Raw genomic sequence first — 25,944 nt, 5'->3', positions numbered from 1 at the left:
ACACCACATGTGCTTGTTTGTTTCTGTACACGGGCACCTTGTGTAGTGGCCTGTGTACATGGACTGTAGATGCGTCTCTGTGTCTGTGCAGGTGCATATATGTGTGATCTGTGTCGTGTGCATGGATGTTGTGTGTCTGGCCATACACTTAAAAACCTAAACCGCGATCCTTTATCAATGTTTGCCTTCCTTCAGTACAGCTAAGAAAGGTCAACAAACGCTCTTTTTGGCTTATAAATTCTATCCAATGGAAGATAAAATAATTGCAAAATACTTGAGGTGCAATCCTTAAACATTAGATGCTGTTGAGCCCCTTGTTTATTCGGCTTACATTGAAAAACCTCTAATTGAACTATTGTTGAAGCCAAAAAAAACATTAAACAAAGTATTGGATTGGCCGAAAGTGGTGGAGGGTCTTTGCTTCCTTTTTTTGTGCATTTTTCAACCTTTGTTGCTCCTTTCCCACCATTGTTGAATTGTAGAGTACACTTTACAATATACAAAACACATTTCCTTGTTGCATTGTGTGAACCCATCAAATATTGTGGAACACGTTTTCTTTACACTTCAGTTTTAGCTTCAGACCAGAGGTAACTGAAGTGTAAAAAGGTTACATTACGAGTAGGTCTTGTAAAGAAGACTTAACAATGCGTGTTATGGTGCATTCACCGAAGTAATTTAAGAAATTTCATGTATTGTACACTTTTTGTCTGTAATTCACTGTAATAGCTTTTAGGAAGGATCTCGTTTGTATACCTTTTCCATCATTACAGAATTACCCTTGAGCACAAGTACAGGAGGAAGCAGAAAGAAATACTATTTATACTCGTAATTGTTACTTCTTCGGCCCCTTGGATTTGGTACACCCTGTCCCAGGAGAATCTTAAAAGAAGCCCTGCACTACGCATGGCTTTGAAAAGAAGAGCGTCACACCTGACTGCCAATACATTATGTATGCACATGATATATTGATGGTCTGTTTAATGGCTGCTCTGCAGTCTGCAGTCAGTCTGGGGCATGTAACTTTGATGGTGCCGTATTTGGTTAATTGTCCTTCAGTCTTCCGGGAGAGTTATTGAGCAGTCCTGTCACTTTTTTGTTTCAAGCGTGATATTTCTTTCTTCACAACAAAGATTTTTCCTTTAAGAGTTGCAATAGCCGTGTTATAGTTCTAATCTTCCAGTCCTTTCCCCTAAGGCGTGTAATAATGTGGCTATGTGCAAATATATGCGAAGGGTGAGAGCCCCACTCACATAATCCTTGTCAGTATGACCCAAAAAAGTCCCTAACTTGTGCTCAACCCACTGGTACCTTGGTACAAAGTAGCCAGCCTAAGCTTAGATCCAATGAGTACTTATGCAGCACTGAAACAGTAAGACAGTAAAAACACAACTCAAGAAACACCCTGAACAAATTTAGAAAAAGAGAGAAGGTTTTAATTTAAAAATAAATGGCACCAAACTGACCAAAATAAAAAAAAAGTAGGACCAGAGTAATGAATTTAAATTTTAGGTGAAAATAGAACCAAAAAGCACAAAGCACCACATCCAAGTATCTGGTCAGGCTGCACCAGGTCAAAGTCACTAGTTCAGGCCGACCACGATGGAGTGCGGGTCCGCTACAGAGACCAGGTTCATCCCCCTGAGGAGTTTACCTTCTCAAATTCCAAATTCATGTGAGGAGCCACAGCTGGAGCTTCACACTGGTGGAGAAATACAAGGAGGTTTTTCTGTGTGCAAGTAGTGGTTGCCGCTGGAGCTTCGCCTTGGCAATTGATGCGGGTGATCACTGTTTGATGCATAGAGCAGGTCATCTTTTGAACTTCGTATTACTGGGACACACAGTGACTATTACTGTTAGAAATGGGGTCTCTGGCAGAGGTATGCATCCTGTCCAAGTAGAGACCACAATCCTAGTTAGGGTAAGTTAGTTACACACCATAAAGTAACATGGGCACACCCTCTGATAGCTTGGCACAGAGCAGGCAGGCTTAACTTAAGAGGCAATGTGTAGAGTATTTGAGCAACACTTAAAATAGTGAAGCAGTGAAAGCACTATACAAAAATAATCCACACCAGTTTGTAAAAATAGAGCTTAATTTAATGAACAAAACAACACAAAATCCAATAAGGAGAAGTAGATACATAATTATTTTAAGAATATGTGCAAATATAGTGCTTAGAAGCTTAAAGTGCCAACCGGGGCAATCTAGTTGCACCAGACTGGGTCAAACCTGAAAAGTCAAGTCGACCAGGATGGATCCAGGGACCAACCTTAACCCTCTTAAAAAGTACCTTTGGGATGGAGGCTGCGTCAAGGTCGGAGACCTGATGCAAGGAACAGAGAAATCAATGCACAGGCAATGCATCTTTTCTGATCCGCGCTGTTGGGGATGGGTCGTCGGTTAACCCTTGGTGATGAAGGTGATGCGCTGTCATCAAGACGTGCAGTTGGTGATGCAAAGGCGATTCATTGGTGCTGAAGGTGATGCATCAATTCTGAGCCGTGAAACCAGCATTGTGATGTCCTCATCCTCAGTGGCAGCAGTGAGGCGCCGGAGAGAGATATGGCAGTTCCAATCAGCGCAGTGACAACAATGCATGGATTTTTGTAAACACCACTGCAGAACCCACTTCCAACGGCCCAGGACCTGATTGGGACCACCAGGCAGAGCAGGACTCACAGTGGACAGAGTACAGCAGCTGTAGCAGGTGTGAGTGAAGTCTTTGATGTCCCCAAGACTTCAGAACAGGAGGCAAAGCAGCAAGCTCATTTTGTCACTTTGGTTCTGGGGTTGTAGAGATACAGGTCCAGTCCTTTTCACTCCCAGGTAAGGAAGGCAGCAGGCAGCAGGGCAGGCACAGTTGAGCATTAGTCCAGCAACGTCCAGCACAGTCCAGCAGAGTGGCAGTCCCTTCAGTAGCACAGAAGTCCTTCTTCCAGGTAGAACGTCCTTAGGTCCAGAAGTGTACTGATTTGGTAGAGTAGTAAATCCAGTTCTCATACCCAGTGCTGCCCTTGAAGGGGGGGAAACTTCAAAGACAGGATTTTGAAGTGTACAAGGTCGATGCCCTTCCTGCCCTGGCTCAAGAAACACTACAGGGAGTTCTGCAGCCCTTTGTGAGGGCTCAGGGCAGCCCAGTCAGGTGTAAGTATCAGGTCCTCCTCCATCCTGCCAAGGATGGCCCATACCAACATGAAAATGGCCACTCAGTCACAACTAAGCTCCCTTTGTGTGTAGCTGTCTGGAGGAAATTCACAAGAGCTCAGCTGTCACCTACCCAGACATGCATTCATAGACAGACAGAGGCACTAGATGATTTAAAGTAAGAAAATTCCAACTTTCCAACTTCACCATAAGTTGTGATTTTAAATTGATTCCAGAGACACCAAACCTGGGGGTACCTTCTCTTTCTAATTGGAAATTACACCTATAACATGTAATAATGCAATCCCACTGTTAGCCCATGGGAGAGATAGCATGTGCGGTTGTGAAAAATGAATATAAGAGTTTTTCACTATCTGGACATGTAAAACTTAAAAGTACATGTCCAAGTTCTTAAAAATACTGCACCCTGCCCTTGGGGCTGTCACCTACCACACTTGCACATCACAAGGGCTCTGCCTGAAAACACTCACAAAGGGTTTGTCATTAGTCTTTTGTGTCCCCAGTCAAACTGTGGCCAGGGCAGGGAGGAGGGAAATTCAAACCGCCTCTGGAATGGAAACCACCAGAACTTTCTCCTACTTCAAAGATGCCTCCAAGTATAAATATTGGACCCTCAAACTCAACTCTTCAGCACTCATCTGAACCTGTTGATACTACAGAAGAAGGACTGTTGTGCTGCTCTGCTGCCAGAAAGACTGTTACTATGCTGCCCTGCTACTCTACTTTCCTGCTGTCTGCTTCCATGCTTGCTGAGGAGACTGGACCTGCACCTTTCATTCCAGGCTGAAGTGACTCCAGTAGCCAGCTGACTGACCTTGTATTCTGGGCTACAGGGACATAACAAGCTCCAGAGGCCTCTCTGAATCTTCCCACCTGGCCAGCTGCCTGGACCTGATTCTTTGGACTGCAACTGAACCTGCCTGAGCCATCCTGGCATTTCATTGGCTGGAGTGAGCTATTGATCCCCAAGAGGTACCCCTCAAGTACTGGACCCTTGGTGTGGATTAGTTGAGTTCCCTCCGCAAGGAAAGGAGAAATCCTGATGATATGGTCTCTTTGCAACCACAATCGGGCCTTTTTGCCCCAAAATATTACCACTATGCCACTCTCCAGTGCAAAGGCCTTTGCCTTCTTGTGGAGAAGTGTGGCTCAATGGTTAGAGCGGCAGACCCTGAGGCAGAGATCTGGCTCAAGACCAGGGTTCAAGTCCCGCTTCGGCAGGTCTTGGGCTCAATTCCCCTTGACCAGATAATTCTCACCTCGGTGCCTAATCTAATTCATGGGTCCCACTCTGCAACTCTGGGCAATAGCTTGCTTAATCTCCCCAACAGCACTTGGATGCCTGGCTTCACCCTGGGGGTGCTCAGGAGTGGGCGCCTCACAGGGAAAAGCCAGGAGGGGTTCCATAGCGGTATGAGTACAGCGCCTTGAGACCCTAACAGGTGAGTAGTGCGCTATACAAGTGCTAATTTACTTTACTAAAGGTCTGGTGAACCCGTCTTTTCACACTACAGCGACTGCCAGCAACGACCATCAACCTGCGATCTGTACTTTGCGCTAGAGCATTGAGAGCTTGCGGTGGCTATCAAAACTAATCTCCAGCAATGACCATCCGTGAAGCCTGACAGGATCTTAACACTACAGGGATGACCGTCCATGATGCCCAGGCTGCTCTTTGCACAACAGTAAAAAACACCCATTCCATTCTCTTTGCTCCTCGCAGCCCCCTCCACCACGAACAAATCTCTTTGTGCCAGACTTCAAAGGTAACTCTTTTAGCTGGACTAACCTGGTCCCTGTGTCCGGCTGAGACTCCATTGCTGTCAGCCTGAACCTTTGCCTTTTACCTGGACTCACATGATCAAATACCTGCAAGTTGAGCTGTGTGCTTTTAGGCGATTTACTTACCTTAAATCTTTAAAATGTCATATCTCCAGTTCTACTAACTGTTTCTTTGTCATTTTGGTCTCAACTAATGTATTTCATTTAACTCTATATTTTTAAAATTGGTGTGGGATTGTTTGTGTTGTGTTTTCCTTTTATTACTGTTTAAAGTGTTCGATTAACACTTTGGGGGTTATTCTAACTTTGGAGGAGTGTTAATCCGTCCCAAAAGTGACGGTAAAGTGACGGATATATCACCAGCCGTATTACGAGTTCCATAGGATATAATGGACTCGAAATACGGCTGGTGGTAAATCCGTCGCTTTTCAGTCACTTTTGGGACGGATTAACACCTCCTCCAAAGTTAGAATAACCCCCTTTATATGTTGCCTCTATGCTTAGCCTGACTGTTTTTGTGCAGTGCAACCAGAAGTTAATTTGGGGTTCGCCTATGTTTCACCATGACAGGATGCATGGTTGCTGCTTGAATAGAGGTTTACCCCCTCCCCTCAACCAGTAACTCAATTTCCAACATTTACCATTAAAAGGGATTTTAAATTGCAATTCAATTGAGTGGAGGACGTATCTCTCTATCTATTCCCAAGCTAAAGCTACCACTTATTAAGTATTTATAAGGTAACCCAGCATGAGAGGGGATTTTTCAGACACCAAACATGAAATGCTTATCTGCTCCCATTTGGAAATTACAGCTTATTATTAAATGTAATAAGGTAACTCCAAAATTATCCCATGGGAGAGATAGTCTTGCCACAGTGAAAAACAACTACAGTTTTTCTCTGTTAGGACTTGTAAATCTTACATACACATGTCCTACTTTTCAGATGCAGTGCACCCTGCCTTATGGGCCTTCAGTGCATGCTATAGGGGTGACTTGTACGTATTAAAAAGGAAGGTGTAAGCCTAGTAAAATGTTTATTTTACCAGGTAAAAATGGCAGTTTAAAACTGCACTGCAGTCTACATTTGCAGACCTCAGACATGTTTCACAGTACTACTTTAGTGGATAGCACTATGCTGTTGCCCAATACTAGCATTTAATTTAGAGGCCCTGGATACATGTACTACCATTTACCAGGGACTTATAAGTAAATTAAATGTGCAAATTAGGTGTATGCTGCTTTTATCAAGTTTAAGGAAGAGAGTAAAAGCACTTTACCACTTGTAAGAATAAGTAAAGTGTACAGAGTCTTAATATAAAAAAAGAAGTTCAGCAAATATAGGGCAGTGAAGACAACAACTCTAGTGGACTACCACGCCAAGGTTGTGAGGTCAAACTGCACTGACCACTTTCAATTATGTCTGGGCTCACTCTAGTTAATGGCGATCCTAAACAAAAAACATAGCTTTGTGTAAATAATGAACACTTTTGGTTTACAATAAAGCAATGCCATTTGTGTTATCAAAGTTCAGTATTGTATGTTTTCCCTTTGGGCGCTGCAGAATTCCTAGCATGCAGGATATTAGGGAGCCTGAAGCACAGCAGCAGCTAATATTGTATTCTGCTATAGCAAGACACTGGTTTTGTACCTTAGGAATATGTTTGTTTTTTACATTTTTGTTTATGGAATGAGCATTATATTAATAATCTTCAAAATCAATCAGCATAAAAAACATTGTTTTCAAATTAAACAATCCATCTATACAGGTCCCAAAACCTCCATGTACAGCAATACTAATTCACAGTACCAATCCTTAAAGCATGAGGCAGTTAGAGTTGGTTAATTCTGTTCATTTTTTAAAACCAGTCCTCAAATGTAGGTGATCAAGAAGATTTCTTTTTGGTCGTTATTGATGATATTGTGATAAGGATGGCTAAGGATATCTGCAAACCCTCAGACTTTGTAGAGTGTGATAAGCGCCAAAAAGCACCTATCCAATTAATTTTGAATTGACTGTCAAGTAGGTGAGACACAGTTTCAAAAATATTTTTCCAAATATCTGTTAGATCTGGGCAAGACCAGAAAATACACATCCAGTCTTCCAGTGTAGCGGGGTTGCACCTCAGACAGTAAGGGCTGCTTCTGGAACAACTTTTTTTTGTTTAAAGAAAAGCAGGTATGTAGTATAAAAGCCATTTAATATACAATTATATATGTCAGAACTTATCACCCTATAAGATATGAAAATTCAAATATTGGATTTTGACCACTGTTTATCTGTTACTTTAAGGCCTGTCTCCCTATGTCATCTGGCAATTACTTTTGATGATTATTAGATTACATTTTATGTGACAAAACTTTAACCCAAGAACCTACTTTGGAATCCCCAGTGTTAGAAATGGGGTCTCTAGTTGGCAGTCAGGTTACCCCCTGTCCAAGCAAGAACCCTCATTCTAGTCAGGGTAAAGGAAAATCACCCTCAGCTAACCCCCGCTCCCCCCTTTGGTAGCTTGCAACGAGCAGGCAGGCTTAACCTCAGAGTGCTAGGTGTAAAGTATTTCTACCAACACACACAGTAACACACAGTAACTTAAAGAAAACACTACAAAATGACACAACACAGGTTTAGAGAAATAGAAAATATTTATCTAAACAAAACAAGACCAAAACGACAAAAATCCACCATACACAAGTCAAGTTATCAATTAAAAAGTAAAAAGAGTCTTAAATCCTTTGGTAAACAGATAAAACACTGTTAGCATTGAGAAGTACCTGGGTGGCGTTAAAATAACACACACGGGTGTGCATTGGGAAAGGTAAGCGGTGCGCCCATTTCTCACCCGCAAGCGAGCTCATGCATCGTTTCTCCTCCCTGCAGTAGAGCGATGCGTCGATCAGGACAGCACTCTGGTCCGGGCAGTCGTTGAGTCATTTTTCCACGCCCAGCAAGGTTTGCGTAGAAATTCCTGCTGCACGGTGATAGAAAAACCACACTGTGTGGGTTGCGACGATACCAGCCTCCATCAACGATGCATGCAGCTCATCCTTTCTCCAGCCACGTGCATTGATCTCCCAGCCGCGCTGCAAGCGCTGCATCGATTTCAGCCACAGAGCCGGCCCGCGTCGTTTCTTCTGCCGCTCTCGGAGGTTGTGTCGGAAATTTCTCCGCACGGCGGTCTGTGGCTGGATTTACAGGCTTGGTCTGCCAGCTTCACCTGTCAAGGCCCCAGGAACTGGATAGGGCACCACTTGGCAGGGCAGGAGTCTCAGCAGAGAGTTCAGGTGCCAGCAGGGGAAGTCTTTGAATGCCCTGACACTTAAACAACAGGACAAGCCCTTGGAGATTTCTTCACAAGCAGGAATGCACAACAAAGTCCAATCTTTGTTCCCTTTCACCAGGCAGAAGCAGCAACTGCAGGATAGCTCCACAAAGCACAGTCACAGGCAGGCCAGCTCTTTAGCTCTTCTCCAGGCAGAGGTTCCTCTTGATTTCCAAAAATGATCTAAAGTCTGTGGTTTTGTGTGCCCTTCTTATACCCAGTTTGCCCTTTGAAGTAGGCTTACTTCAAAGAAAAGTCTCTCTTGTTTGTGAAATCCTGCCTTGCCCAGGCCAGGTCCCAGACACACACCAGGGGATTGGAGACTGCATTGTGTGAGGGCAGGCACAGCCCTTTCAGGTGTGAGTGACCACTCCTCCCCTCCCTCCTAGCACAGATGGCTCATCAGGATATGCAGGCTACACCCCAGCTCTCTTTATGTCACTGTCTAGAGAGAGGTGCAAACAGCCCAACTGTCAAACTAACCCAGACAGGGAATCCACAAACAGGCAGAGTCAGAGAATGGTTTAAGCAAGAAAATGCTCACTTTCTAAAAGTGGAGTTTTCAAACACACAATCTTAAAATCAACTTTACTAAAAGATGTATTTTTAAATTGTGAGCTCAGAGACCCCAAACACCACATGTCTATCCGTTCCCAAAGGGAATCTACACTTTAATCATATTTAAAGGTAGCCCTCATGTTAACCTATCAGAGGGTTAGGCCTTGCAACAGTGAAAACCGAATTTAGCAGTATTTCACTGTTTGGACAAATAAAACACATTAGTATATGTCCTACCTTAAACATACATTGAACCCTGCCCATGGGGCTACCTAGGGCCTACCTTAGGGGTGTCTTACATGTAAAAAAAGGAAAGGTTTAGGTCTGACAAGTGGGTACACTTGCCAAGTCGAATTGGCAGTTTACAACTGCACACACGGACACTGAAGTGACAGGTCTGAGCCATGTTTACAGAGCTACTATTGTGGGTGGCACAACCAGTGCTGCAGGCCCACTAGTAGCATTTGATTTATAGGCCCTGGGAACCTCTAGTGCACTTTACTAGGGACTTACTAGTAAATCAGATATGCCAATCATGGATAAACCAATCAACAATAAAATTTACAGAGAGCATATGCACTTTAGCACTGGTTAGCAGTGATAAAGTGCTCAGTGTTCAAAACCCAACAGCAGCAGGTCAGACAAAATAGGAGGCAGGAGGCAAAAAGATTGGGGATGACCCTGCATACGGGAAAAAGTCCAACACCCAGGATTAATCCATTTTCCCAGTATCTCTGCTCCTTCTTCTCTGCCAGGCAGTAATGATTTATCAAACAGGTATTTCAGCTGTTTAAATGCGAACCAAAGCCAACTTTTTGAGACAACACCATGTTTGTGAAAAGAATGTCTAGGTTTCCGGCTTCTGCTTACTGTCAAGTCTGAAAATAATTAAAAGCCAATCATATTCCATCTTTCTATGGTATTAGTTGTAGGTGTCCATGATATTATTCTTCAGTCTTCCAATCTAGTAGACAAATTAATCTAATATATGCTGAAAGCATCAAAATACTTTTGAAAGTGTCTTAAATCTGACTTTCTTAGTGACCCTAGGGACTCTGGTAGGGCATGCTGTATTTGGCGTTGTGTTAGTAAACGTAATATTTATAATAAAGTTTTTTGTATCTGTGTGTAGTTAGCCACGTATTAAAACAGCTAGAAAAGGTTTAATAGCAAGACAATATTTTATCGGGCAATGTCAAACCACCTGCTTCTTTAGGAAAGCAGCGGTACTGCATGCAATCCTAGATTTACTTTTACCCCAGATAAACGCTGATGTAAGTAAATCCAAAGTTGTAAAACATTTAGCATGGAGTACTATAAGAAGGCTTGTGAATAAAAAAATAAACAAAGAAAGGATGGGTAGTTTTATTGGGGTTATTTACCCCTTAATATTTAAAGGGTGTAGATTCTAGCGGATAAAGAGCTGGATAATTTTGGTAATCAAAGGTTAATAATTTATTTTAAAAAATCTTCATATTTCTCTGTAACATATATACTCCCTTAGGATTGGTAGAATAACTGATCTTAATGGTAAGAGAAAGAGCGTTACGTGTACAATTATAAAATAGCGTTTTGGATTTTCTATTATCTATTTTATATCCTATAGCTATACAGTAAACTGATGTGTCAATATTAAAGCTAATTGGATGTTATCTGTTTCAGTTTTCTAATAGGGAGAAATCTGTCAGCATTGACCAGCATTTCAGCTGATGAACTGAAGGGAGCTTTTTGTGCTGATTTTGACTGTATAGCAACCGCCAGAGGCTCAATAAATAAAGCAAGGAGAATGAGAGACATAGGACATCCCTGCCTTGTACCTATTAATGTTTATGATGCCTGCTTAGTATAATTAACTATGATAGCTACTGCTGCATTTTTGTTCAAATTGCTGATTAAATATTTAATTGTTCTGAAAAGCCAAAATACATCATCATAATTATCTGTGCATCCCAAGAGATCAAATCAAATGCTTTTGAAAAGGTTTCGATTGTAAAACCCAGTATTCTAGTGTCTTTGCTTTTTATATTTATTGGTAAGCCCATTTGCATTCAAAGATAAATCCCGATTTTCTATATAATAGACTATATATTTCGGTAATTATCCAGTGCTCAAATAAACCCAATCTTTTCATAGCAGTTTGTTATACGTAGCAGCAAATCATATAAAAGTAATACTCATTCCGATTTATTCATTCGTACATGCACACCCAAATCACGTCAACCCAACCCCTATATAACCACCTCAGTTCCCCGAGTAGGCATGAGTGTCTCTGCTGATAATACCCAGCAACTAAGGGGTGGGTTTTAATCACCCCCTGCAGCAGGCAGTTAAATAATACAGTGAACTACTGTCGATCCGAACTGAATCGTGCATCGTAGACTAAAATCTGTAATGAATGAACTGTTTTGACATCTGAACAGTACTTAAAGTGCTTATCCTACAAAAGTTTCAACCTAGCCAGATGAAGAACTTGTACATGATGTAAGAAATTGGGTTACTGGTTGGGGTAGGGGTGTAACCCTTCTCAAGCAGCAACCACAATCCTTCTCAGGATGAAAGCCCACAGCAGAGTTACAAAAATAGTGTAGGATAGAGTAGTAAAACAAGACTAAAATGGCAAAAAAAGCAAGGTATAGTAGCACCAAGAGGCTTAAAGCACCAATTGTGGATATCTGGGTCAAAGTCACAAGTTCAGGATGACCAGAATAGAATGTTGGCCGGCTACAGGGACCTACTGAGGCTGGCTGCACAAAAGTACCTTGAATTCTGATTTGTGGAGCATTACATTGATCATGCTTGAATTGTACTAGCCAATATTATCATGTTTAGAGGAGAGAGCAAGTGCACTTTAGCAGTGATGATATGTGCAGAGTCCTAAGCCAAGCAAAAATGAGATCAGTTAAAATGGAGGCAGATGCCAAAAAGTTCATGTGAAGACAGGTTTAACACACAAACCCTTTATTTTTAACATTTTCAGCTAATTGTTTAACTGCCAGCATCTCTTACAGGTCTCATAAGAGACATCAGGAAATGTAGAAAGTTTAAATTGATTTGTGACGTCTAATGTTTTTCTTTGACTCTTTAAATCTGAAGTCCATAAAATTGATCAAAGATGCAAGAGGGCACACCCATGTTTTGGTTTTGAAAAGGGCAGCCAATGTGCTCTGCAAAAAGGTAAGCCCTCAGGGCCCTCGTGTAGGAGTTGGTCTTCAAAACGTTTGGTAGTGAACTCCGTAATATTAGATCCTTAGAAATCGGTCTCCAGAATTCCAACTATATGACTGTTAGACCTATGGGATCAGGTTTGCTGCATTTTCTTCAGAGGCTATAGATTGTGAATACTCAATTTCTGAGAGTCTGGTTTCTAATGTATTGATGAATGTTGGAAAATTTTCCATATCTGTCAAATTGTATATATTTTTTCTTGAGGTGGTGTTAATGCTTCTGATTCCGTAGCCTTAATCGTTTTAACTCCCCAAAAGTGTTTATAAAGTAATTATCAGATCCCTCTCCAGGTTGCTATGATATGTTACTTTCTTGCTCTTGCTGTATGTTAGTTATATTGGTAATGTCTGTCTATTCCTCTGTAGTGCACTGCTCAGTGGTCACTGTTTGTGCCTTTATAGATGGTGTTTTAGCCAGACCTGAAGTTATGAAGCAGGTCCTGCACTTTGCTCTCCCCACTGCTGCCGACCGGCTCTGAGCGCTCATGAGCCCGTATGAGTCGCTCCGTGCCCTGGTGTTCCAAGCACTGTTGGATTTACTCGGGGTGCTATTATTGTGCACTTATTTTGCTTGTTGTTGTGCCTTTACTGCTGGTTCCGTCTCCTTCTTCCTGCCAATTGTTGCCTCCCGCTCCCTGTGCCCGCTCACTTCCACTGTGCCCCGCCCTCCCCAGGACCTACTTAATGGAAGTTGGTGAGCAATAGTGCAGTAAGGTGCGTGCAACAGGCACACCAAAGGCAAGCCCATCTGCTCCCACCTGTGCCTGGACTGCGCAAAGCGCCAGGACTCCTGGATCTGCAGCCTGGCACCATTACTCCTGTGACGAGATCAAAAACCTCAGGCCGAAGACCCAGAACACCAACTGCAACATCACCTCACCTCAATCCACCATAGACCCCTTCTTCTGCCACAACTGCCATGTCTCCTGTGACATATGAACCACTGCAATCTCCACCCAGCAGAGTCCCGGCCACAGACCACAACTGCACTGCACACTACTGAACGTCCAATCCCTCTGCAAGCACGCCATCAAAATCTGGGACACCATTAGTACCCTTGGACCCAACATATTGTTCATCATCAAAACCTGTCTCACCTCCTCATCTGCACCAGACATCTCCACTGTGACACCGCCCAGATATGAGATGATCCACTGCGACCACCCCAACTGACATATCAGAGGGATTGGCATCATCCACAAGGACTCCCTCTGCCTCACTGCCTCGGACGATGACAAAACACGATCATGGAATACCTCAACTTCCATATCAAACCTGACACCAAAATCACCAACAGACCCCTGGGCCCCCACCACAGCTTCTGCAACTCCATCCTGGGCTTTATTGCCCCCTGGCTATCGACTCCAACCACTACAGCTACCTGGGGGATCTGAACTCCTACCGAAAAGACCCTGGCAACAGCAACTCTGCCTCTCTTCTTAAAAACATGAGCATCATCGGACTCTCTTAGCTGGTCAAGGCCCCCAGCACAGTGCAGGACACACTCTGGATCCCATTTACTCCACCAGAGACAGAGACAGAGCCAGGTTCTCCCACACCACCAAGGTAACATGGCCTGACCACAACATTGTCCACTACACCATCAAGGGACTGCTTGAAACCCTGACGAGACCCCCCACCCTCCCCTGCAACAACTGAGGCAAAGTCACAGAAACACTCTGGACAGCCACCCTCAAAGAAGCTAGGCCCATCCCCGCAGACACCCTCAAACTCTGTGTCCAAAACTTCTCCAACTGGATCTCCTCAGCCCCCCACACAATCGCCCCCCTGAAGAGCACCATCGGTATCAAACCCACCAAGCAAGCCAAATGGTTCACCCTAGAACTTCTGCCCCTCAAACATCACAGCAGGAAACCAGAGAGACACTGGTGCTTCAGCAAGAACCCCGCCAACCTCAACTCCTTCAGGCCCACCCTCAACAGATACCACAACCGACTCAGGGACCAAGAGAAAGAAGCACTCACCGCCTGCATTGAGTCAAGCACCAAGCACACCAAAGATCTCTTCAGCATCATCATAGAATTTTCCTGCCCTCTGCCACAGAGAGCATGACCCACCCCTCCCCAGCCCTCTGCAACACGTTATCGGACTGCTTCCACCACAAGATGGACCTTGAACAACCCTGCTCCCTAACCCACCCCTTCTCCTTACACCGAATGGAAGCAGCTCTGTACCAAAGACACCATTTCCATCATGATCTCCATCCACTCCGGATCCCCCACAGACCTCTGCCCACACCGCTTCTACAACCTAGGAAGAGAAGTAATCAGAACCTCCTTCACAGAAATCCTCAAAGCCTCCATTTCCACAGCCATTGTCCCCAACACCTGGAAGCACGCCAAGGTCAAGTCCCTCCTGAAGAAAACTTCAGCTGACCCCAACAAGCTCAAAAACTACCACCCCATCTCACTCCTCCCATTCTTCACCAAAGTCTTGGAAAAGGCCACCAACTGCAAGTTCATGACTACCTCGAAGACAACAACATGCTCGACCCATCCCAATCCGGCTTCCAGCTCAATCACAGCATTGAGACCCAATTGAGCACAGCAAACAACTTCATCAGATGCCATCTCAACCAAGGGGGAACTATGGCTCTCATCCTCCTCTACTTATAGGGAGCCCCACCACACTCTCATCACCAGACTCTGAAGTATTGGCATCCAAGACAACGCACTCAACTGGATTTCCTCCTTTCTGTATGGCCGAATACTGAGAATTCTCCTACCTCTCTTCGTCTCCACAACCAAAGACATCACCTGTGGCATTCCCCAGGACTCCTCCCTCAACCCCACCCTCTTCAACATCTGCATGACTCCACTGGCAGACATCACACACACCCGCTGACTCAACATTATCTCCTACGCCGGTGACACCCAGCTCGTCCTATCCCTCACCGATGCCACCGCCATTACACAAACCAACTTTAAAAAAACCATGACCAACATCGCCACCTGGATGAGAACCAACTGCCTCGAGCTAAAGTCAGACAAAATAGAGATCCTCATCTTCTGGAACAAGCCCTACCCCTGGCACTGCAAGTGGTTGCCTGCCGCCCTCTGTCCTCCGCCCACCCCACCAACCACACACGCAACCTTGGGATTATCCTGGACACCCAACTGCCCACGAAGTAACAGATCAGTGCCGTCTCCTCTGCCTGCTTCCACATCCTCCACATACTCTGCAAGATCTTCCAATGGATCCCCATCTATGCTAGGAAGAAAGTCACCCAGGCCTTCATCTCCAGCTGACTCGACTACGGCAAAGTGCTCTATGCCGGAACCACAAAGCAGCTCTTCAACTGCCTCCAGACCATCCAGAATGTGGCAGCAAGACTCATCCTCGGTCTCCTCAGAAGAACTAACATCACTCCCCACCTCAGGGGCCTCCACTGGCTCCCCGTCTAACAAAGATGCCTCTACAAGCATCTCAAGCACACCTACAAGGCCCTTCATCATGCCGGATCTGCCTACTTTAACAACCGCCACACATTCCACAGACCAACCACAGAACTCCGCTCAGTTCTCAGGCCACCCTCACCCAGGCCCACATCCCCTGCATCTTCCTTGAACGCTTCGGAGGTCGCTCCTTCGCCCACATCCCAGCCAAGTCCTGGAACGACTTCCCCCTCCACCTGCACACCTCACCTTCTCTGAGGGACTTCAGAAACTCCTAATGGAGCCGGCTGCAATGTGGCGGTGCAGCGGCTGCAGCAGCACCTGACACACATTCCACTGCCCATAATTCGGGCAGCGGAATACGTGATATGGATGGGGGTCCCTTCACTTCCAATGGCAAGTGCATGGTCAGTGCAGGGGATGTCCCCCATTCCGGACATGGTGGCAGATGAGGACTTGTAATCTCCGGTTCAGCTTGCTTGCAGTGCTGTCCTGGTGGATTACAACCACCGGGACTGCCAGGCTGCAGGCTGGCGGCAGCCCGACGATGACGGCGGTTGGACCGTGGTGGCTCCACCACAGTCATAATGTGGTGGTCTGACTGCCACGACTGCAGCGGTCCGACTGCCACCATGACCCTGACGGTCATAATGATCCCCCCTAGTTTCAGAGCTTGTACTGTTCTTATTAGGAATTAAGCCACCTGGGAGAATGGATGATTACTCTTTGAAAATAGGCATAACTGACTCTCTGATTGATTCACTACAATTTTGTCTGCTAATGACTGACATAGTCTCTACTTGAGTGTTCAGTCTATCAGGTACAGCAATAAGTGCTTGTTCAGTTGATGTATCTGATAACATTTGTACTTATATCAGCTTCTTTTACTTGAGAGATGGGTTGGTAGGCAGAGTTGAACTATCTGATCCACCTCATGGAGCGTAAAACACCTTTCTTGATATGAGATTGTGAGTGACTGTGAACATAGGCAATTATCCTGAACATTTCAACTTTATACTAGTATAAGCTGAGGTTTGCCTCAATTTTAAAGAATTGCATTAAATCCATGAAATTAAACACTGTACACCCTGCAGCGATGAAGGCTGAATCCACCTTGGAGAACCCTCAACAAACTAGCTCCAGAACCACTGGTAGCTTCCCAGTGCTGGGCGGTGGTCAGTTTCAAATGCTGGTATATTTTATCTGTAAGAACTCCTAAGTAATAGTAACTATGTCTCCTTCTGTCACAAGTGTAACAAGAAGTGCCAATTATCCGGAATACTTCAACTTTATCCTAGTATAATCTGAGGCTTGCTTCAATTTTAAGGAATTGCATGAAATTCATGAAATTAAACACTGTACACCCTGCAGCGATGGAGGCTGAATCCACCTTGGAAAACCCTCCCTAACCCGGCTCCAGAACCACTGCCATTTTCCCAATGCTGGGTTGTGGTCAGTGAAGGCACCCCACATCCCAGAGTTTTTACACCTTCATGATACTGTTCAGTACTCTAGCATCTTGACTGCTGATGATCACTGCAGCCATGGCAGTTCAGTATGTCTGAGGAAAGATGCATCTAAGACTGCAGTTAAACCTGCTCTAAGTGAGATGCAACAGTAGAACTGCTGCAATGTGGGACTTGGTGGTTGGGCTGTAATTCTTATGGAATTTCCCAGCCAACCCCCATCGGAACATGTAAAGCCAATCTGAAACCTCGCACATTGCTCACAAATTCACTCCATAACAACATGGCCATGCAAAGTGAGCAGTCTTGCACTGGTAGTGAGTTGGGTTGTTCCACTTAAAAATTGGGAAAGTTGAGCTGTCTTTGTTTAAAATATGTTGACTGTTCTGAGTCAGAGAATGGCAAAGACAAATTATGCATATTTCAGATTGTCATTGAAGAGCAAGAAACTAGGAGTTAACATTAGTTATAAAATAGAAAGGAAGAGAATGTTTTTCAGTTTCCAGTGGATATATGAAGTCAATTGGAAATTACTTTCACAGGTCTGATTGGTCGACGGTAGAGCAGCAAACAGGTCAGAAAATCACAAACAAAAAATGGCACAGGGTGGATGCATTAATTGGGAGCAAAAAATGAGATACACAGAAGGTGGAATACGAAGGAGGTTCAAGGTGGAGAATGAGTGATACACAGGAAAGCAAGAGACATGATTAAGGAAGGTTGTGGGAGAAACTACCCCAAAATCAACAGGCAACATGAAAAAATAAAAAATAAAATTTCCAAAGGATGAAATAATGTAAGATTGCCTAGGCCACATCTACTAGCTTTGACAATACTTGGGACAACAGCTTTTTTTTTTGATTTTTTGAAAGTTCTGTAATGTTTTGTAGGCAAAGTTTGTCTTTAGTGTTGTTTGTTTTGGGCCAGGTGCATTGAAGCTTAGCATTTTGTTGTTTTATCTTTTTTAGTTCTGCATTTATCCAAAAGGCTTTGAGATATCAAAAGCTTCCTGGAGCCACTCATATAGCTTTTGAACTGAATGGATTGTGTTTGGATCTGTGTTGGGTGTTAGGTGTGTTTCTTGGTGCCCAAAATTCAGTTTTTGGCAAGGTCGATAAGTAGTTGTGGGTAAGGTGGCTTACGTATTGTGAGCTGTGATGTCTTGTGTTGGAAAGCTACCAGGTAGTGGTCTGACCATCTGACAGGAGTAACCCTTTGGAAGGAAATTAGTTTTGAATTTGTAAAAATTACATTGATGATGTATCCAGCAAGGATTTGTGGATGTGTGGATTTGAGAATGATCGGAAGTAAGTTCAGTGTGTCTAGACCAATGAGGATAGTTCTTGGGATGTGACATGTTAGGTTTGTCAAACCATATGTTTAGGTCACCAAGGGTGAATGAGTGCGGATATAGTGTAAGAAGATGTGAAACTGTGTCTAGAAACGTGACTAGGATTGTTCTATTAATAGATGGTGATCTGTAAAGATGGAAAAAGTTGCAAGAGAAAGTTGATGCAGGGTTGCATCTGGCAATGAGGGCCTCACAACCGTTTACTGAAACATCCTCAGTTTTGGTGAAATTTGTTGTGTCCTTAAGTATAACAGCTATTCTGTCTCTTCTTTTGCTTGTCATTTTGTGTAACAGTTTGACAGCCTGCAGGAACAGCTTCTTGCAGTACTGGAGCCATGTCACCCTCCAACCATGATTTACTTACAAAGAGTAAGTCAGGTTGTGTGTCTGAGTAAGTTGAAGATGTGGTACTTGTTTTTAGAAAGGAATTGAGCATTTATTAGTAGGCAGTTTAAAGATCATGTTTTAGAGATTTGCGATTTTGTTTTCTGGAAGAGTGAGAAGTGTCCTTCGAACTTGTAGCAGGTATACTATTGGTGATAGTGTTTACTGTATCAGGACAGCAATAGTGTTGTTTGTCTATATCATTATCCTCTTCTAATAGGCTTAGAAGGCATTTTGCTGGGCCTGTGTGTGCAGGTAGTGGAGATGCTAGCTGAGAGTAAGTTGGTGGACTGTTCAGTTGTTTTTGTAGTGTAGTCTTGTGTGATAGACAAGGAGATGTGAAGTTATGAAGAATGATGTGTAATCATGTCTTTGGCGTATGTTGAGAGAAAAGGTGTATGGTTTAGGAGTGGTGGTGGAGAAAGTGGGTCATATTGTAATGCTCTAAATGGGGCAATGGATGAAAGGCGGCTGAGTGAATATTGAGGAGTTTGTGGTAGGCATCTGTATTGATTGCAAATTGTGGTTTAGGATATGTATTAGCTGTGTTGACATGAGGGAAGGAGTGTGTTTGCATTGTGTGAAGGAATGTAGAGGAAAATGGTTTGTGAGAGAAATTTTGAGGTGCTTGTATGTGTGTTATATTTTGTTTTTGTGTAGTAGTGATATATGATATTGATGTAGTGAGTTTGTGTGCAGGATTTGAATGTAAAGTACTGGTGGAGAGTGAATGTTGACGGGGAAAGAAGGTAGTGATGTTTGTTGGGGAGAGTGAATGTGGTATGTGAGAGGGGATGAACAGGGGCTATGAGAGTTGGCTGTGGATTTGATAGGAGGATAAGGTAGTCTTTGTGGTGGGATGCAGTCTAGGGAGTGTTTGGCTCCCAGTATAAGGAGCGGGTAAATGGAGGAGGGGGTAGTGTGGTAGGATGATATGAGAGAGGGTTGAGTAAAGGGGAGCTGGATCTTGAATGGGCTCTGTTAGGAAAAGACTGAAAAAATTAGAGAAAACATATGTTTTTTTCACAAAACCACCTTCCACTGTTACATGTGATTAGCCCTGGCTGCTTACCCTTCGTTGTTGCCTCATCAGGGGTAGTAAGCACTATATATAAATACAATTTACAAATACAATTACAATGTGAGCAATCGAGATTGGATGCCAAGAGATCTGGGCCATGGCCAGTGAGCTAGAATACCAAACAATGGCCCAACAGCAACCTACTTAAATATTTTTGTGCATTATGCAAAACAGTTGCATAGGATAGAACTTCATCAACATAATGCTATGAGAGAGAAATCAAAACTAAAATATTTGAACACTTCCAAAGTTATTTTTTGGCATTAATATGTTGGTGCTTTGATTCTTTTATGTGAGCACCTCTGCAAATCAGTACTGCTTGGCAAGCCTGGAGAGAATTTGATGGGTGAGACATGAAGATTATTACAGTGATAAAAAAATGCATTTATGTTACAATCTATCACTTCGAACTTGCTCCTGCGAGAAGCTGTAAAATGCACCTTGGCGTTGTGTAATGTCAAAGGACTAATAGTTCAGACCAATATTCTTCAATGTTGTGATAGAGATGGTTGTGGTAGACATGTTGTGGTAGAGCCCCATATTCTCCAATGCAGCTGGTAGAGATGCATACTCTGTGGTATCGCCCATTCACCCACATATGGTTCTTTGAAAGAACAATTTCTCCTTTAAAGTTTAACTTTGCACAAATGTTTCTGCCTACAGATTTCCCCATGCGCTGCTCCTTTGGAAGGAGGGACACGCCTGACAATATGTGGCTGGGACTTTGGCTTCAGCAGAACTAATTTTTTTGATTTAAAGAAAACTGTTGTTACCATTGGACAAACGCAATGCAAACTTGATGTGAGATCTAGTAACAGCAATAAGTAAGTAATCAGTTTCCAGGACCTGTTTCTCTATTATTTAATCTCCAGTTATATTACATTTCAGCACTGCTGATCAAACCTTCAAAATGAAGTTATTGCCAAATGCCTATAGTAGACTCATGAGAGAACAAAATGCAACGTAACCATTGCTATTCGGCTAACTACAATAAGCTTCAATAATTGAATAGGTTTATCCCCACTTTACTTAGCACTGTGCAGGTAATTACTTTCTACTGTATGTGCTCCTTAGGCACACCAGGAATGTCTACAATGGCTACTTCTTATCCCTTTCTGATACTTTGAATGACCATCTAATTACCTACATTGAATATCCTACATTGAAGTTGACTTTTGTCACACTAGATCAGTGATACACAAAGTACAACCTGGGAGCTGCATGTGGTCGTTCTGACGTTTACACCTGGCCCCTGGTCAAATAGAGCAGTGGGCAGTTGTGTACTCTACTCAGCATTAACATCAAAAATATATTACATAAACGGACAAGGCTTTATTTAAAGGTTCATTAAAGTTAAAGAAGGAACACCTTAATTTTTAAAGATATCTTGCAGCAAAAAGTGTAAAAATATGATAATGTCTCTTCAGAATTCAAAATGTGTATTTCATCAACATGAAAAACATTTTCACTGTAGTACTTCATCATAAAATCATTATTCGGTTGACAAAAACAATCATAAAAGAATACAATACATACAAATATAAAATCATCTCAATAATACATTTACACATAAAAATGCCAATAATTAAAAAAGAAAGAAAACCCCAGGACAACAAGATTGAAACAATCAATCGGGTCTTGATCTCCTGGATGTCAGTGGAGCTTATAGGCAGCATAAAACAGCAAACATGACAAATTTATTGGGGAGCATCTGTAAGTAAACCAGGGCCAGCTGTACTTGAGAAAAGTTCAACAGTGGAACTATAAATTGCTTCCTGGGCCTACTAAAATAAACATAACATAATAAAATGTAGGGTGACCTGCAGAGACCTGTAGTTGCAGCCACAGGGCAGTCTGCAATCGGACAAAGCCCAACCACATGAGGAGGCCAGTAGAAGATGAAGTGAGCTGAACCTGGCTAAAAGAAACCTATCTTGCTGGTGGCAAACCTGAGCTAAGTAATGCTCCATGCCCTGAGCAGTCTTCAGGAGCACATGTTCCCACACCAAGGGTTTCTGCAGCCCGATCCATGAACAACCTCTTAACACATTTCAATTTACAAGAAGACAGCGAATTGGGATCAGTAAAAATATCCAGTCTACCAAGGGAGGCAAAAGCTCCCTTTATATATGCAATCCAAAGGATTTTATGTGCCAGATCAAGGGCAAGACAGTCAAAAAGAATCAATGGGATCAGCTTCACATCCTCCATGGTCCAAACCTTGATCGAGCACAGAAGACTAAGGGCCTCTGTGTCCATCACATGACCAAGACCAAGCTCCACGTGCACTGAAAATGTGTGGGGTGCAATATGGTACCTGTTCTACTTGACGCAAAAATTGATTCTCCACAATTTGGATCTTAGCGAAGTTTACATATCCCCAGACCGCACTTCTATACCATGACTGGGAAACACATTTAGCCTGATAGATTTTTAGGAGGACCCTCGGTGACCAAGACCCTAGTCCACACCCAAAACTAGAAACTGCCACTGTAATTTTAAGAAACTCATATCTTTTACCCTCAATTAACGACTTCCAGTTGTTCTTTGCATTAAATAGGACCCCCAAATAGGGAAAGGCCGAGACTTTACCCAAGGTGTGAACTGCCACATTAAAAGTCTTAGGCGGTCATTCTGACCGCGGCAGGTGGCGGTCACCGCCCGCCATGCGGTTACCGCCGAATGACCGCACCGCGGTCAAAAGACCGCGGCGGTCATTCCAACTTTCCCGCTGGGCCGGCGGGCGACCGCCAAAAGGCCATCCGCCGGCACAGCGGGAAAGCCCCTGCAACGAGGAAGCCGGCTCCGAATGGAGCCAGCGGAGTTGCAGGGGTGCGACGGGTGCAGTGGCACCCGTCGCGATTGCAGACAGTGAAAATCTTTGTGGGGCCCTGTTAGGGGGCCCGGGCACTGCCCATGCCAGCGGCATGGGCAGTGCAGGGGCCCCCAGGGGCCCCACGGCACCCGTTCCTGCCATCCTGGTACCGCCAGAAACAGGCTGGCGGGAAGGGGGTCGGAATCCCCATGGCGGTGCTGCAAGCAGCGCCGCCATGGCGGATTCCCTGGGCCAGGGGAAAACCGGCGGGAAATCGCCGGTTCCCCTTTTCTGACCGCGGCTTTACCGCCGCGGTCAGAATAGCCCAGGAAGCACCGCCAGCCTGTTGGCGGTGCTTCCGCCGCCCTCCGCCATGGTGGTCATGGACCGCCAGGGTCGGAATGACCCCCTTAGTGCTGGTGGACTTTGGACCAACAACCATAATATAAAAATTTGAAAAGTTGACAGTCAGGTCTGGATCGCCCATAAATGAGACAAACTTAACCAAGAGTTAATCCAACCCTGTGGCTGTGCAGGTCATAAGGACCGCATCATCTGCATATAACAAAACTGGGAAGGAACTCACACCTACCCTAGGGTAGACCGCCTGGACAGAGAGGAGGGCAGACTCCAGCCCGTTCACATACAAAGTGACTAGTGGGGAAAGACCGGGTGCGCCCAGCGCCCTGTGAAAAACGCACAGAGGCAGAGGTACCAGAATGTAGGTGAGCCAAAAGGGCCATGATATTTGGGTCAACCATGGTTTACCCTGTTGAACCGGACATCAAGTCCATAAAAGCTAAGTGCAAAGAATGAGACAGGGCCACCTTGTATTTATTGATAATGAGATAAAGATTCAAGCATTGATCAGAGGTGGACCTGCTAGACCTAAAACCGTATTCAACATCACTCATTATCTGCCCAGTCCAGCAGCCTATTGAGGATTACTCTCCCCACAACCTTTACTAACGCATCTATTAAAGATATGGGCCGGTAACATTGACAATTTTCCTTGTCCCCCTTCTTAATAACCGGCACAATCATGATTGTGGGCCACAAGTGCATCACCCCCTACCGAGCAACAGCATTCAAGACCTGGGTCAGGAAAGGCCCCCATACATCCAATTTGATCCTAAACAGGTCTGGGGGAATTCCATCCAGGTCCGGGGCCTTATTGCAAGATAACACCATGATGCGCTGGGTAACTTCTTCAAAAGAAAAAAACACTGGGGCGCTAGCTGGAACCACTGCTGCTCAATCATTGACCCCACCCCCTTGTTATAGATACTTCCAAAGTGGTTGATCCACTGTTGCTTGGAAATAATATGGCATAATGCCGGGCCACAACTGTCCACAAAGCAGGGCATGTTCACCACTTTCTAAAAGAGCGAGCTGTCCCCACTCTTACAAGCCTGACAAACCTCCTTCCAAGCCATCTCCCTCAGAGTAGATTTAGGGCTTTCTTATAGGCCTGCCTACACCCTCCAACCAGCCTCCTATCCCTAACCATTTTGGGGCTTGGGGCCCATATTGGGAGAAATGATTATCAGTAGGTTAAAAGCACCCTGAGCTATACCATCAAAAGCTTACAGGACCAACACTTCTGCAGCATCTATGTCCAGACAACTAGAAAACTCCTGCGCACACTTGGCAAAAGGGGAGGCTTTAAAGCACTGAGGAGCCACCTGATACCAATTAAGCCTTCTACCCTAATCAACCATGGAAATCCCCCTAAGGATCCCCCTGCTCAGCTGAGGGGGCCATAGGAACATCCAAGGCCAGACTGAGGGGGTTAAGGGGGCTATGGTCACTAAAGGGGCTATAGATTATATTAAAATTTGAAATAAGTGAGAACAAAGGGTCAGAAACAAAAATAAAATCAATAATCAACATACAGCCCCACCCCTTAAAGGTAGGAACAATGGTAGGATTGAGAGAGTAAACCAATTTGTCCAGGGCAAATACCAAGTTGTGTAAGTCCAAGATTGCATCAAACTCAAGGCTCTCCTTAGAATGGATAAAGTGGAGAGCAAACGCTTGGGTTTTAAAACATCAAAATCAAGAGGAGAATTACATAAGTGACAGCTAAAAAACCCCACAAGCACAATTCTCTCCCTGTACCGTCTCTCTCGCAATGCATTCATGGCCAAATTAGAATGAAAAAACTAGTGTCCACATCATGCCCCACCCAGGCATTATAATAATGTACTAAGGCTATCAGAGAAGAATCTCCCATTGATATCAGCAACCCCTGCAACATCTATGCCCCCCAGTACAGATTACGAGTGTACCCACTCAACTCCACTGCAATAAATGCCATCAAAACCTCCTGAGCCCTCCCTGCCACTGAGGGCTCTGCTGGTTGAAAGTAAGTAGTATAGCCCTCCAGGAAAAAACTGTTCTTAACCTCCCAAGGTTCCTGGAAGCAAATAATATGGTTTGTTTATATAAACTGCAACCAAAAAGGGTCAGTGAACTTAGCAGAAAGTCCTGCAATGTTCCATGATAAAAGATTCCACCCATTAAATGACAGTGGCATAGCCACTGGAGTTGTAAATGGTACCGGGAATGGCAAGGAGAAATCAAAGAAATCCAGTTAGTCACACAATTCTAAGTTGCTCAGAGGGGTAAATCTGTTGGTGCTCAAAGGTAAAGACTGCCTAGATACTGTACCTGCACTATCTGGGGGCCCACTCCCTCACAGGCATAAGACACAGGGGTGGCAGACCCTATCTGGTTTGTAAAAACTCCAAAGGGAGACCATAGTAAATCAAATTACTCAATCAGTTGAGAAGTATTTTTTAAAGTGATATTTTTTAAACATACTTAGACATTTTAATGCTTCCCCCCCCACCCTGACAACAATGCCAGTAGCGAACTAAGAAGCAAGTCAGTTGTTATGTGTGCCCTTTGGGTAGCCTTGGTTGCTATTAAACATAAACAACATTATACTTTATTAAATCAAACATAGGAGAAGGCTATGTACCCTACATCCTGAAGTCATGCATTTTGTGGACCTCTTACATGTGGTAATTAAGAAAAAGGAGGGAAAGTAAAACAACTGCCTAGGATCACACAATATGTTTAAGTGGGAAAGCTGGGATTTTCTAGTTTCACATTGTGCAATCCAGTCACTAGATGTATATGCTTCGCTTCCCCTACATCCACCTAATCAGCACCCAAAACCCCAGACTGCAGCACTGCTGGTATCAATGCAGCACTCATCACATCACAGACCAAACTTTTTGGCTCCTGAGAAAATGTGTGTGAGTACCTATGCACTAATTGAACTAGTAGCACTGGATATCTTTTGTGGTTCTTATTCAAAAGTGCTTAATGGTTTTGTTATATGTTTGTACTGTTTGTATTGTATCGTG

The 25,944-nt window shown here is 44.0% G+C and overlaps 1 protein-coding gene across 1 annotated transcript in view; it reads left to right on the top strand.

Annotated features, from left to right (window-relative positions):
* The window catches only part of MET (MET proto-oncogene, receptor tyrosine kinase), a 412,414-nt gene that overhangs the window by 249,648 nt on the left and 136,822 nt on the right, over nt 1-25,944 (top strand). The window contains exon 6 of the mRNA XM_069228922.1: nt 20,416-20,576. Coding sequence (XP_069085023.1) covers nt 20,416-20,576 — 161 coding nt within the window. The remainder of the gene's footprint in view (nt 1-20,415; nt 20,577-25,944) is intronic.

Source organism: Pleurodeles waltl, chromosome 4_1 (assembly GCF_031143425.1).
Source record: "Pleurodeles waltl isolate 20211129_DDA chromosome 4_1, aPleWal1.hap1.20221129, whole genome shotgun sequence".
Lineage (NCBI taxonomy): Eukaryota > Metazoa > Chordata > Amphibia > Caudata > Salamandridae > Pleurodeles > Pleurodeles waltl.
The sequence above is the reverse complement of the archived record's forward strand: the minus strand, read 5'-3'. Positions and strand labels throughout refer to the sequence as shown.